This window comes from Nelumbo lutea, chromosome 2 (genome assembly GCF_056320005.1).
Source record: "Nelumbo lutea isolate HS-2025 chromosome 2, American lotus-T2T, whole genome shotgun sequence".
Lineage (NCBI taxonomy): Eukaryota > Viridiplantae > Streptophyta > Magnoliopsida > Proteales > Nelumbonaceae > Nelumbo > Nelumbo lutea.
In genome coordinates, this window is record NC_142685.1 from 114,702,480 (window position 1) to 114,718,030 (window position 15,551).

The 15,551-nt window shown below is 37.9% G+C and overlaps 1 protein-coding gene across 4 annotated transcripts; it reads right to left on the reverse strand.

Annotated features, from left to right (window-relative positions):
* Positions 1–11,576: 11,576 nt before the first annotated feature.
* On the reverse strand, positions 11,577–15,523 carry LOC148872985 (zinc finger CCCH domain-containing protein 53-like). Of its 4 annotated transcripts, none has more exons than XM_088973514.1 (9): positions 14,418–15,523; positions 14,139–14,318; positions 13,847–14,026; positions 13,602–13,705; positions 13,262–13,501; positions 12,995–13,151; positions 12,572–12,772; positions 12,395–12,471; positions 11,577–12,223 (listed from the first exon to the last, which is right to left on the reverse strand). In XM_088973514.1, the coding sequence occupies exons 1-8, from the start codon at positions 15,521–15,523 to the stop codon at positions 12,438–12,440; spliced, it is 2,202 nt and encodes a 733-aa protein (XP_088829640.1). In that variant the 3' UTR covers positions 11,577–12,223; positions 12,395–12,437. The 4 variants fall into 4 exon arrangements, with proteins under 4 accessions (XP_088829640.1, XP_088829638.1, XP_088829639.1 ...); XM_088973512.1 differs by having other exon boundaries at positions 13,262–13,507; XM_088973513.1 differs by having other exon boundaries at positions 13,841–14,026.
* Between the last annotated feature and the right edge of the window lie 28 nt (positions 15,524–15,551).

Below are 15,551 nucleotides of genomic sequence, written 5' to 3' on the forward strand. Positions count from 1 at the left end.
GTTTGAGCACATTTAATACTAGCGGGCCCCATGCAATGCATGGGTCGGTGCGATGGCCCTTATTTAATATGAAAATGGTATAAAAATTTTGGGACAAAAAATTTAAGATACATAACATAAACATCCTACTGTCCATGTTTTATCTTTTTATTTAAAATGAAAAGAAAAAAAGCAACAAAGTGCCAGTGTGGACAACTTTGTTCTAGTATAAAAAAACAGGTTCCTCTCTAAAAAGAAACCCATTAATTTTTTCATTTTTTTTGTTTTCCTTCCTCTTCCTCTTTATGAGATCACATCTCCTCCTCATAAGAGGCCACCCCACAATGCCCCACAGCACATCCCACCATGTATTGGAAACATCTCCTGATGATATTATGGATTCTGATCATTGGGAGATATTCCCAATACATGACAGGAATGTGCTGTGGGGTGCGAAATCTCCTCCATGCCCTGTAGCTGTACATATAAACATAGATTTAATTGAGTTCCTTGTAGCCTTTAAAATAGTGAACTGTCAATTAGATGTTGACAATCTATTGAACTTAGGAACTAAGGTTAGACTATAACGGTTTGAAGTTTTATATTCAGATTTTCATCTTTTATTATCCGTTATTAATTAATTGACTTGTAGATTAATTAATTTTCATATTTTATTCTCTGCACTGCAGAGGTATATCGACAGTGGGAAAATAAATAAACTAATATTATGTTAAACTTTTATTTATTTCTATTGTAAATAAATTTTCTAATATAGCAAACAGAGCATTGATTTAATTCTAAACTAAACAGAGAGATAATTAATAGACATTTCAATTAATCACAAGTGAATTCCTAAAGTCTTCTTCAATTAATGATAATTGAGTTTTTAATGCCTTTTGATTACTTTTATTTAAAAAAAAAAAAGTGAAAAAGGGCGACATTTCTTGTGTGTATGTGGCTGGTCAAAGAGGCAAATCTGGAGTATCGATATAATGATATTCCACCTAAAATGTCAAAGTTATTATTTTTTTTTATATTCTTGACGTCTATTTATTGGCCTTTTTTCTTTTGGCAAAGAAAGAAAGCAACTTCATTAATTTATAGATATTTGAACATGATAACGGTTAGTAAGACTACTGTGTCGCTGTTTGACCTTTACAAGCAGAATAAGCAAGTATATGAGCAGCTTGGCTTTGAGTCCTATTTTCATGAATAAAAAAAAAAGTAGAAGTGTTCAGAAGTCTTCCAGTAGAGCTCAGTGCAGCTGCACTATCCATGAATTTGGCTGGTCAGACTTAGCAAAAAGTTGACTAGTTGTAGTCTTGTAGATAGTAACTGTAGGTTAGAAGCTTTGTTATATTTGCAACTGAAGCTGCATGTAGCAAAAAGCTGCACTATCCATGATAGCATGTTCATTGGCGCATTGGAGGATGAATAGGCATCTTGTATCCTGCAATGGGATATTAAATTCCCTGTTATTCTGTTTCGTATCCTTGTATTTGAAAGAGGCAAGGTGCCACAAACAAGGTAGGATTTAGCTCTCTGAAATCCGAATAATGTCTACAGGTGATATTTGACTTGAGTTGTCTCAAATAATACTTTATTTCTTGCGTTCCAGACTAGGTAAAGAAGTTTGCAGCCTGAGATGCTTGCTTCTTCATGAGTTTGTCTAAATGCGATTATCCAATCGAAAAGAACTTTGTGTGGGGAGCGCTGATTTAACAGATTTGGATTAAAACTAGTCTGTGCTTGACACCAAATGGCTCTTGAAAATGGACGTTGAAAGAAGCGATGAAGAGAATTATACTTACAGAGAGGACAGACGTTTTTTTTTTTTTGATCAGCAGTCACAGAAAAATTTCACATACACACTTAAAATCAATATGGAGTTTTAAGCTCCCGTAGGAGATTCCAGTTGAAGTGAGGCGCTGAGGTAGATGGAGAGTTTTTTTTTTTTTTTTTTGGATAAGTAGGTGGAGAGCTTTGAGTGAATAAAAGGTATGCTGACTTAACTGTATAACTTCTGACGAGTTTCTTTTCCAGATGGCTTAGTCCTTCTCCATATCTGGATCTGGTGTAATGAGAGTTGCATAATTTATCTGGTCATCAGTAAAAATTGTCATAGAGACAAGATTCCATGATCCAGTAAAAATTGTCATATAATGGGAGTGATATGTTTTATCCGGTCAGCACTAAAAGCGGCAGTTCCTTCTTTTACTTTTTTTTTTTTTTGGATAAAAGAATTAAACCTCCACTAAGTTTTAATATAAATACTTATTTCTCCCCTTTAATTTCTGAAAGGACATAAACCTCCCCCTGTTGGGCTGTTTCGATAAGATTTGACAGAATTGACGAAAAGACCTCTATACCCTTCATTATTTTTTAAATTTTCATTGAAAACCACAGAAATATAACCCAAATGAAGATATGATCATTTATATAAAGAGGATGTCATGGCAAACAAAGGGAAGCAGAATCCAACTAATTGTCGGGTCTGGTCTGCATTTGACAAACAGTAGGTCCGTTGGAGAGAAATTTGTATAATTGTTTAAATCTCTCTCTCATCCTCATCTGGAACTTTGAATTGAAATCAAAGGTGATAGTACAAAAGGAAAAGAGGTTTGAGCCTCTGAGAGCTATCTGGCCCAAAAGAAAGAATAGTGAAGGGAAGAAAGGGTACATGAGTACATCCATTATTTTTGGTTTGAATGAGTATTGCCATGGCTCTGTGGATCAAACTTAAAGCATAGTCTTCTTGTTCACTTTGTTGAGTAACGAATCTCTCAGACCTTTCCATCCCTTTGCTACCTCTTTTGTTTGAGTTCAATATCTGTAAGTGAGCTCTAATGGTGCTTTGATGGTCGAGTGTCATAGTTAGGTGAGAACACAAGAGATTCAAAACCATTTCATCTTTTAGCAATTTGCTAGATTCTTCTCATAAACACTCAAATGGCCGCTTGGAGATCGATCCTCTATTGTTGATCTTCATTGAGGTTTTTTATGTCTTTTATATGATTAAGAGATCTTCTGTTTCATGATTCCTGGTGAGGATACCATGCTAGTAAAAGAGTTTCTGCTAGCATTTCTTTGTTTGGTAGCAGAAAACTAGCAAGGACAGCGAGTAAAGAGGTGATAATGAAGGGAAAAATTGAGTTTTATAAAAATAAACTGATAGATTAACTTATGTGCAGATAGGGGTGGCAACGAGCTGAGCTTTTCACAAGTTGCTCGAGCTTGGTTCGTGAAAAGCTTAGATTGGCTCGTAAAAAACTTAGCTTGGCTCATGAAAAACTTAGCTTGGCTTGGTTTCAACTAAGTTTGAGCCCAATTCGTTGGCTCGATTATGAAACGAGTCGAGCTCGAGCCTACTAGAGCTCAGCTTGTGAGGCTCGCAAGTTGGCTCGAATATATATATATATATATAATAAAAGTATAGAAAATAATATATATATATATATATATATATATATAAAATTATTATACTTCTTATTTTTTAAATATCAAATAAAAAATATTTTTATACATAATTTTTTATTTTTATAAAATATTTTTTTCAAAATCAAGCTCGAGCCTCGTACTATTTGGCTTGGCTCGGCTCGAATCCACCCCTATGTGCAAACGAATTTAGGCCAAATTCTTAAAGAGGGGACATTTTTGTCCAATGACGTGATTCAATAGGGGAGGTCTTAATAATTTAAAAAAAAGGAGGGGAAGCTTCTGTATTTAGAAGAAATATTAAGGGAGGTTTAAGTCTTTTACCCTTTTTTTTTTCTCTCCCACCTTTCTGTTGCTGCAATCAATTCAGATTTTTTAAGTAAATCTTCAATTTTAAGTCCCTTTCCATCTCTTGCACTCTCAAAGAGGTCTTGTAACTTGCTGAAAGAGAAGGAGACCGAAGAATAGAAATGAAGAATGAAAGCTAGTTCTTTGATGATCTTGGATGTGTGGGGTTCGGCTTCAGTCAGGGCAAAGCCCGTTCAAGCAGCCTTTACAACCTTGCATTGAGAGTATCTTCATATTTATGTGCTTTATTTCATGAGGAGATATTCAGGTTGCAAAAGAAAGTTGGAATGGTGTGGGCACGGGCTTGCCCTGACGGAAGCTTATCTCGGATGTGTGACTCGGTTACAATATATAGGTCTAAGACTGGTTTCATTTGTAATGATTACAATAGTTGCCATGACTAATTGAATAACAACTTAGGCTGTGTTTGGAAATGATGCAAATAAGTGTGAATGCAAATATGTAGAGTGTAAAATGGTTCATATAAATTGCAAAATTGGGTTAGTTTTGTACTGACAAATTTACCTTATCAAACAAACTTTTAGATGTAATGGATGTAAACACGAATTCCAATAAAGCATATGCTATTTTTTTTATCAAAAGCTCATTTGAATGCAATTTTACTTCTTTTTTATTGATGTATTTTTACATCTTATTATCAATGTAAATATGCATTGGTCTGTCATTTGTCAATGCATAAATGTAATGTTGCCAAACACTGGCAAAACTAAACCAGAGTGCAAATTTACCCTGAACCGGGATTTACACTCTATTTGCATTGTTTCCAAACACAACCCTAACAATGTATTAATGCTCGTAAGTCATAACTGCCAATTGATGGTGGCTCGGGGAGGGGGAAGGACTACCCCTGTTGTGTAGAAAAAAAAATCTCATAACCAACCTCTTGAGTCGACACATGCCTGTCCTTGCTGACTTTGGCTAGATTGGCTTCAGTGCTCCCAAGGCAGTTTGCAAAGCTTTTTACATTGTGCATTGGGAATATCTTATACTTACGTTATTTTTCATGAGGAGATATTCCCAATTCAAGGTCGCAAGAGACTGTACAAACAGTGTGAACATGGTCTTGTGAGCACTAAAGTAGGTTTTCGACCTTGGCATGATTAGGTTATTATCCCGTGGGTCTTGGGTCTTTTCATAATTGTCCCTAACAATTTTCTTATTAATTTGATATGGACTACTAATTGATGCAGGGTGATCTACATGGTCTTTGGTATGGCTTCCCACTTCCCTTTATTAGATAAACAGTGCTAGCTCATCGTCATATAGGCGTTTGTCCCAAAATGTTATTTGATAAGCCTGTTTATCAAATAAGTGGTTGTCTCAGTTTATGTATGTTCTAAACGTTGGGGGAAGCTTCATTTTAATGTTTCTCCCAACACCAAGGTGTTTATTTATTGTTTCGCATATGTGGTGCCTAGTGGCACATAGCTGTCAATAAACAATGGAAAAACGTTTATTAACCACTTTTCCTCGATTTTGAAGACATTAAGTACGAACATTTTCTAAATAAATGGAAGCCCCTATCAAACATCCCCTTAGTTGATATACGAGGAAACACTCATATAGATGTAAAGCTCTCCAAGAATTAATCTTAGGGAATGCCAAACTTGATCCTATTGGTTTTCAAACCGATACTGATCCACCTTGTGAAAGAGGTATAGGGTGGAAAAGAGAAAAAGAGATGAAGCAAGGGAGCTGGGCTTGTTCTTTTACTTTTTTTATTAGAGATTAAATATGTTGGGTGGTTAATTGATTGGTCACATAGCTGGGCACTTCCATTTTACTTTTTTGACTTTGAAAAAAAACATTCCAAAATTTGAATATTTCCACAAAAAAACTCTTGTTTTGTCATGTTTCCCCTTCTTTTTATACCTTTTCTCTCATTGGAAAATTATAAGACTTCCTTATATGAAAATTACTTATATATGCTATATACATTTGAGAAACTAAACTTTCAAAAACAACTTGTACATGCCTTGTTGGTTGGCCCCGTATAACATAAATAGGACTACTATATGGCAGGGCAAAAATTTTCCAACCCAACACAGGAACTGATTTCTCAGTAATTTCGAAATCTGAATTTCTAGATCGTTCTTGTACTAATTTGGACTATATTTGAAACAAAAAATAAAGCTGAATGGGAGATGCTAGTTCAAAAACTAGCATCCAATTGAAGATGACGTAGTGTATGGGAGATGCTAGTTCAAAAACACCGTTTTTAGCAAAATTGCTATCCAACCCACTTGGATTGAATGGGATATGTGAGCCTGATTTTTTCAATGTTTTTCTTGCAAAAACTAATAAAAATCAGTTCTTGAAAAGACTATGTCGATTTAGGGTTTCTAGGAAAGAAGAGAGAAGAAGAGAGAGCAAGAGAGTGAAGAAAATTAGCTGAATTGGATTTTCCTTCTTAATCCCCTTTTATGGAGCACTCTCCTAATCAAATTAGGAGATTATCCAAATATGGTTTGGATATAGACTCTTTTAATAGATAAGCATTATCCTCTTAAGAGGATAGGTGCTCTATACCTAGAACCATGCCTAGTTTTGACCTTAAGTTGTCATGTGAGAGGTTAACTAATCTCATGATTAAGGCCCATTTGCTTTAATAGCTCACGTCCCTAGGTATTGCATGGCCACTTTGGACCTTCTATTGTATGGCGTTGAACCCCACAAAGGTCTCACACAAGTCCATGAGGATTCGACCCCACCTCTGGAAGAGATTAGGCCGAATTCACTACTTAAGACAATGAACCCTTGAGACAATCAGCATGACCTCAGTCTAGGGCCAACATTTACACTTAAATGATTATTGGATTCAACCACCCAATGAAGATCCAAGGATAATAGACTCATGTGAGATAAAACCTATCAAGTAATCATCTCTGTAATGGTCTCTTACGCTTAACCTCTCATCCCATAATCATCAGAACACTACCCGACAAGGAATGACCTCTCCCTTATTTGTAAGGTGCATTGTCACACTCTCTACTTAGATGGATCTTGGGATTAAAAACCTTTTTATAAAAAAGTAATATAATATATAAATATATTTTGTAAAACCAAATTTCAAACACAAATGAAATCCACTGTTGATAGTTTAGGGTTCCATTAGAGAGAGTGTAAACCTTGATAGCCCCTTTGTACGACAAAGGACTTGATTCTATCACTATGATCACCCACTCAAATAATTTCCTAAATTTTCCAACATGGCTAGATATTTTGACTCGTGATGGACCGCACTAATTGACACATTAAAGGTAGTTTGGTTCACTACTTAGTGTAGTATCGTAATCAAGTTTGGGGTTATGTGCAACTTTTCAATTTTGTTCATCTATTTCAAAGGTATAGGGCATAACTAGAAATTGATTAGGGTTCAATGTCTCTTATAAACACCCACTAACTGTGCTTGGGGTCTAACCCTAGAAGTTAAGACAAGATGCTCAAAATGTTTGGAAATACACTAGTGTCAGTCTTGTTAGGATAAACTCCTCAAGTTTATTCAATGATTAAAAACATTCTAAACTAACACGAGTCTCATAAATATCAAATTTAAGGGGTAATACACAAAAAACATACCAATATAAATATGAAACAACTATGTACTTTATTTATTTACAAATAAATGTTTGTGTACATCAATCTGATTGGAGTTAAAGGCATATATTGTTTAATAGTTAATACTTTACTCCAAATGCTTTTATAATATTAATATTAGCAAAAATTTTATAACAAAAAATCAGAACCCATAACCTAGAAATTGAATACTTGTTCCTCCTTTGTTTTTGAACAATTAGGGGTGCAAATGGATTGGATCATGATCCAATTTGATCCAAATCCAATCCTATTTTTGTTAGATATGGATGACCCTCTATCAGATATTCAGATCGAATATTTGGATTTGATTGAAAATCGGATTGGATTTAGCTCACCCCTATCTGACTCAATTGTATATATGTATATATTTATAAACATATCTACTTATAAAAAAGCATGTATAGATTAGTATATTTATTTATAAATATGCTTATAATGTTTTTTTTGTATTTTTTTATAAAAAGACATGTATATATATATATATTAATATATATGATGAAAATAATTGAAAAAATACTTATATTTTTTTGTTTTTCTTTATATAAACTTTTATGTTTTTTCTTTTAATAATCTATTCAAATTTTCATAATTCGAATTAGATTGGATCAGATTTGGAGAGCCAACATCCTAAATGGATTCAGATTCGAATAACCATTTGTGAGATCCGATTGGATCTCTGGATCGGATTGGATTTGAATCTGATATGATCTGTTCCTTTTGCATCCCTGTAAACAATGGAGAAGGCCATCATAAGAGAGAAAGGATGTACTTTTATTGGTTTAGATTATTAAAGAGTGAAGAGTGCCACTAGGCCACTAAGATATTGATGAACAATATATGTAGTCGCAAGTCACAAATAACCATTCACTTTCTACATTTACCAATAAACACTTAGATGTGTTGGCTTTTTGTTTATGGGTGATCACTAGTGCGTGTAATCGTAGTTCGAGGAAATTTGCATTTTTATTTATTTGACTAGTTAGATTTTAGACTATTTTGTTGGTGAGAGTAATACAAGGAAATTTTAGATTCTTGTGACTTCGGTTTTGGTTTGGAATCAAATTTCTTGACTCCATTTCTCTCTGGTAAAAAAAAAGAAAAAAAAGGAGTTTTGGTCGTGTTTCAGGGTGGAGAAGAAGAAAAAGATAGAGAGGAAGATGGAAAAGAAGAAAAAAAATAGGAGAGGATGGCATATTTTAAAAATTGAATATATCACTAGTTAAGGGCAATTCAGTCCTTTAAGATTTATCAGTTTGAGTTAACTTTAGAAAGGTCAACAAGGTATGTCTAAGTTGTTTTTGAAAGTTCAGGGCGTATATAAGTTGAGGTGAGCAAATGGTTAGGTTTTACTCGAAACTGAATGGAACTGATCTCGAACTGGCCTTGAACTGATCCTACCTAATCTACTACAAGGTAGAATTTGGTTCCAAATTCTTGGAACCAAATCCACCTAGGCTGGTTCTAGGGCCTGTTAATTTACCATACTCATACCATCCTAATGAACTTGCCTTAGTTGGCCTTGGTTGAATCGACCTTGGAATTGAACTTGCCTTGAAATAAATCCCCTAATACTTTTGAGGATGTAAAGATTTGAACCTAAACACTCATGGTTACAAAGGACATGGTCTTGACTATTGAGTTACTTAAGTGATTTGATGATTTGCTTTCGTTTTAATATTTGGATGTGTATAATAAGTAATGTAAAAAATAATATTTGCAAAGTTTAAATTTAATTAATAAGTTTTGAACCATATATTAATGTATTATGATGGTCAATATATTAAATTACTCAATTTAATCAATAAAGATAATATAAGTCTTAAATATATATTATATTTTATTTGAAAATATAAAAATTTAAAGAACATATTTCATTATTATTTTTTTGAACAGGGAGAATAAAGAAAGAATGGCTTCCATGGGTAGACCTCAGAACCAACCCTACAACCGCCAATGCCAAAACTGACATTTACAGGATAGGCTCTAATTTCAAAAACCTGGAATCAACCTCTATAGGTTAGATTCCAGGTTCTGCCATGGAAACAAACCGATCCATGTTCACCCATATATATAAGTAGTTTCTCTAAAGTACATGTGTATGTAAGTAGTTATCCTTTTAACTTATTAATAGGAGTTTGCATACACTATTTAGAAGGATGAATTGGGGAGTATAGAAACATGGTACCATGCAACGTGTGTGTATGCGCGATGTAGTAAGATGCATTTTGCTCACACTTCTCATATGGTTTGCATGGGAATGTTTTGGGTCTTTTACAAGTCCAAGTGAGAATTTGGCTGCAAATTTAGGTTCAAGTATGAATCCAACTATGAATTTCACAATGGAATTTGCATAGGGACACACTGGAACAATGGGAAAGTTGATTCATAATTGTTGAATTTTAATTTTTAATCCAATGATAATGATTTGATCAAGTGTGATCAAGAGACACCATTTAAATGCTTAACGATTATTAATCGTTAACTAATTATGAACAACCACTTAATTTAAATTCATGATTATATAGATCAACCTCTTCTCAAGCACTTGAAAAAATTTTAAAGTAACTTTCCATAATCTATAAAAGGGCTAGAGGTCAAGACATTTTTGCACAATTATTCATATACACAAGTCATTCATTGTTTCTTTCAATTTGAATTATTATTGTTTCATAAAAGGTTTCCTTGAAAATTCTTCAAGTTTGTTGGTTGCTGTTTTTTCACTTGATGATTTGTTGCATCTTGGGAACAAATCAATCCAATAACAAACTCAATCACTTGACTGAGGGTAAATTTTTTTCTGCACATAATATCTTTAGATATATTATACAAGTTGAAGGGGATACAAGATCTAGAGGCAGATTTAAAAGGATATAACACTAAACAGAACATGCAAGAAATGATTCAAGCACTCAAGATTTAACAATGGATATGATAATGAATAGAACAGAATGGAAAAAAGAGCAGTCATGTAGCCAAACAAGAGTTCTAATAAGAAATCATGGAAAAATAGTACTCGTGGAGTCCTAATCTTCAAACAAGAGTCCTAAACTCCTAATCATGTAGCAAACCCCATATAGTTAAATGTTCAGCTCAGCCCTCTTAAACAGGAGTCTTTATCTCCAAACCAAAAAACGTTCCAACATGATCTGTGTCCATGCATCTCATATGGGCCCTAATCTTATAGTGAGATGTATAAACAAAGATTATATTCGAAGAGTGTTGGGACAGTTCTTGTTGGTACTGCCCAAACGGGCCTGAACATGGGCAGAGCTGGCAAGAGAAACATTGTTTAGAAGGGGGATTCAAATTTCGAACATTATTATTAATGGCTTAAGTGGACGTGAAGATCCACCCTAGAATGTTAAAGCTATTTCGGACGAATGCTTTGAAATTTACCTCCCACATGCAGCTGGCTGGCTAAGAAATCTAAGGTCGCATAATGTTAGTTTCGGATTAATCTTATTTGCCTTGGGGATAAATACGGAAGACCCACTCCACTGTCTGCAATTTACTCCCTACCTACCAAAACTCCATAGTTCGGACCCGAAAAACACTTGGGGAGGGGAGGCTTGAATTTTTTTTGCCTTGAGATATATAACTAGACGTCAGCCGATGGAGCCGGGCAAAACAATGACGGATGAAAATCCTGTCTAGAGTCTCCTCACCCGTGACTATGAATTTGCAGGCAAACATGTCAGAGTGTCAGAGAAGCCACGTCCGTCTACTCAACACTCAAAAGATTCTACCACGTGTTTCTGTGTCATACGTGTGGCATCAACTTCTAGACATAAGCCCTTTTTGAGTGCGAGAGCAGTACATTTCTTAGTGGGACTGGGGCCCACGTTTGCTGGCGACGAACGTGGTTAGTTGCAGACTTGGTGTTGTTTAGCCTATATGTTAAAAAAAAGCAAAAAACTTGGATATGTGCCCAAATCAGTCCCCGAAAAAAGACTGGGTGTTTTTTAAACAGTTCACCAACAGCTAAAAAAGTTGCGAAAAGCTGAGATTGATAGTGAAAGGGTGTTGGCTGAGGGTGTGATGTGGGACCTTTCGTTTATTGTATTTTGATGATAAATACGTGGGGGATAGGACCCAGTGGCCACATGTTGTGTCAGCACCCATGTGACTCCTCCTCTCCAACCCATGAATAAATGAATTAAAAAAGACATGGTGCACCAGAGAGAGAGAGAGAGAGATGGCACAAAGACAAATGCTGTATCACAACTACAGAAACCAAGTCCTGTCTGTATCTGCCTTACATGAGTGTCATGAGCTGAGCCGAACTGAGACGAGCCGTCCATTTTCCATTTTCTCCTCCCGATCTTTGTGTTATTGCTCTCTCGCACTCAGTAAACAGTGTCTCGGCTCCTTCCCCCTTGATTTTGCTCCTGCTTCTCAAGACTGTTGATTCCTCCTCAGTCCTCACGGACGACTTTTGTGTTTTTACACTTTACTTTGCAATTTCTTCTACTTTTTCTCTTTTTTTTCTTTCTTTTTCTTTCACGGTCACTTCCTGACGAGAGATGGACAGTAAAATGATGGAAGGGAGAGCTACAAATACAAAGAGTTACTGCTACAAATACAAAGAGTTACCACACATTGTGGTGGTCCTGCGTTATGTGTTTGTGGTCCATCTCCTCTAATATAAAAGGGATAAGAGAGAAGAAAAAGTGCATGACAGAAAGGGTGATCGTCACTCCCAAGTCAGTCGACTCAGTCCGTCTGTCTATCAGTATGTATTGTGTTGTAGTAAACAGTATTCTTGTGATCTCGTTTGGTTCTCAGTCCTGATGATTATACAGGTAATGTGTATCATCCTGTAGGCTTATAATTCTCAATTTTCCTGCGGAAGCAGAGTGCAACATAACAAAAGGAAGAATATTTAGGGATCTAAGAAAACGGCCACAAGTTCGGTAGAAATGGGGCTTCTGAAACGAAAAAACAAATTGGGTATCTAACGAATCCAGTTCTCCAAAATATAAGTAAATAAATAAATAAGCGCGTAATTCCTTACCCGAGCAGGGGAAGCCAATGCCCACCCGGTCTCCATCATCGTTTTACAATCCTATGGCTCCATGCCCAGAAGAGAACCTGTAGCAAAAGCCAAATTCGTATGCCAATTATTACCAATAATCATCATATTTTGAGGATAAGCATACATTCTATTGACAAGAGATATAGTTAATAATACCTGGGAACTTGGAAGAAGCATGATTTGAAAGAAGTAATGTCCAAGGAAGACGTGGTCGGCAGTGGAGAGGAAGTAGAAGACGAAGATGAAGCAGAGGCAGCAATGCTCCTCTCGGCCTCCTGGGCGGAAAAGAAAGAAGAGTGGTCTCCCGCTGATTTAGTAGGAGATGCAAAAGGACTATCAGGGAGATTGTGCTCTACCCTGCACTCAATAATCAATTTAGTTAGAGAATACGAAAATGATAACAAGGCAAGGAGAACAACTACAAATGGAGAGAAAAAATAGAGAATAAATCGGAAGACCCAAAATAGACTAAAACAGGAAATCAGAAGAAATCCAAGCAAAATTTTGAAAATTACTATTTGAGGGCCATTTTTCTCGTCAGCATATGGTAATCAGGAAAGAAAAGAGGGATTTCATTACCCATCTTGGAAGTCAGAGTCTTCAACGTCACGGATCACCTCCTTGTTTTCACTGGATTCTTCGTGAGAATTCAATGCTTGCTGCTGCGACTGCTGATCGGCAGGAGCAGCAGTAGTGGCTGCGGCAGAAATGCTAGTGGCAGGGCTGACACAGTTTTCTGAAACAATACGATGCAAAATTTGAACAAGCCCCTACTGGAAGTTTTCAGGCCTACCGTTCTTATTGGAAATTCAAAACAGCAATTTGTGAAAAGGAGGAGGGAGATACCGTCGGGCGTTTCGGGGCTGCTGCTGCAATCAGAAGGAAGGACGAGACTTTGATTAACGTAAGAGTGCGTGGAGGAAACGGGAGGACCGGCAGACATAGTGCGGTGGTGATGCTTCTTCACTTCGAAAAGATGCAGACCCATCAACCTTCGTCCTTGGAGCTCTATGGCTTGTTGCAAGTCAGCCTGCTCCTCTAACTTCCTTCTCAGTAGCACGTCCTGTGTGTTGTAGAACATCCTTGCTGCTCCTGAATGGATGAATGCCCTTATTCATAAATCTTCATAAAGAGAAAGGGGACAATAAACAGCCAAGTGACGAAAGGAGAATTTTTCCTTGCTTACCCAGTTGCAGTTCGTAGGCATCTCCGGAATCGAGACTAGTAGGGGTAGTACAAGTCGAGAAGCCTCCTCCATCCGTCGGCTGCTGCTGCTGTTGCTGCTGCTTCCTGTGTAAGCAATGGCAGAAGATTAATAGCTAAACATGATATATGAGAGTTATAGGAGGAACAGTAGAAGTAGTAGTGGCAACGGCGGGAGCAGCATTGGTGATTAGTATGAGACTAAGCGAGGAGAGTGAGTGCCTGTACTTGTCTGGGACTTTGCCCTTTTCCTTGTATGGTTTGACAAGCACGCGAGCATCACAGACGAAATGCGGGTTCCCCTTGGCCAGAATGAGCTTCACCGTCTCCGGGTAGACGAATGTGACAAACCCAAACATTCGTTTCTGCTGATATGGGATCCTCACATCCTGTACAGGCCCATAAATGCTTCAAGAAGAAACAAAGAAACAAAAGGAGTTAAAACTCACTTCAATTTCTCTAGTCAATCTTGAAATTTAAAGTTACTGCATTCTGGTATTTGATGATGTGAAGGAAGAACCTGAAGTAATTAGACACATCTTCTTCTCTAAAGGTGCTGTCAGCCGGGAACGTCAAGTAGATCTGCCTGGATCCCGGGCTGGCCATCCCTCCACCGTTTGTCGTCGAGAACTCCGTCCTTTCCAGTCGAGGACGAACGAACTTGTGTACGTCTTCACTCATCATCATGGTTGCTGCCGCTCTGACGATGACAATTTAATTAAAACAAGTGGTATCACCGCGGCCGGCTTCAACCGTGTAAGAGTACTATACAAGGGATCAATTTAGTATCAGTTTATACCTTTGAATGTTATCATTCTGTTGCTGCTGAAGCAAGAAATTCATGCATTTTCCGGTGCCATCGGCTGGGGTGGTGAAGGCGAAAGGAGGGGAAGCCATGAGCTGGGACACTGTACCCAACCTTTGTTGCGCGGCGGCCTTAGATCTGAGCAGCTCTTGGCATTGCTCCACGATGTCTAACTTTCCAGAAGAGCCCACCAAAGAGGCAGTATCAGACACGGCCGTAGGTGAATCGGGTAAGCCATGAAGGAACCGGCAGCTGGTTCCGTTCTTGCAGTAGCCCCTAGCAAAGTAAAGGCATGGCTTCCACCCAAACCCAGCCCCAGCATCAGAGACCAAGACGTCAGTGACGGAACAGCTACGCCGGTGGTGGCCATTGATAGAAGCTCCCCAGCTGGCGGCGGCGGCGGCGGCGTAAGAGGGGAAGATCATAGAATCACTGGTTCCGCTGGCTGATTCGGATTGTGGATAGAACATGTCAGCTGCATTTTTGAGCCCATGTGTGGGGGAGGCATCGTTGAGGAATGACAGCTGGTCTTGGAGCTGAAGCTCATCAATCAGATCGCTACCACCGCCATAGAAAGGAGAAGCCGAAGCAGTAGCTAACAGAGATGATGCGGGCGGAGGAGAACCCACGACCATGTTGTTGATGCCATTTATTCCCGCCGAGTAGGAGGCAGATGAGCTGGAACCGGGACTTACAAGGTCGTCCTGGTTGGGGATATCTGAGAAGGCGGAAGCAGTCCAAGACGACGACAGAGAAGGCGATGATTGCACGGAGAGGGAATGAGCAAGGTTGAGGCCACCGCCAAGCATCCGCGAAGAAGAATCCTGTCTGAAAACGGAGGAGTTGGAGCTGCTGGAGAGGAACGGAGACGGAGACGAAGGCGTGGATGGCGTCGACGGAGTGTTCGACGAAAGTCCCAGTTCCTTTCGGGCCTTGAGGACCACAGAGTGGACTAGGGCCTCGGGTCCGAAGGCCAGACGGATAATCTCCTTCTCTCCGTGATCTTGAATGAGGAGAAGTCCCATGATCTTAGAGGCATTCTCGGGATCTAGGCTCTGGATTCTCGAGAAGACGATCCTTGTAGCTTCATAGGCGTCCATTGGTGCCCAGCCCCCTAAACCTTTTTCC

Coding starts and splice junctions, on each gene's coding strand:
- LOC148872985 (XM_088973511.1), bottom strand. CDS start 15,523: ATGGACGCCTATGAAGCTACAAGGATCGTCTTCTCGAGAATCCAGAGC. Junction 14,027..14,138: donor GATGTGTCTAATTACTTCAG/GTTCTTCCTTCA, acceptor TTCTTCTTGAAG/CATTTATGGGCCTGTACAGG. Junction 12,773..12,994: donor GACTCTGACTTCCAAGATGG/GTAATGAAATCC, acceptor TATTGAGTGCAG/GGTAGAGCACAATCTCCCTG.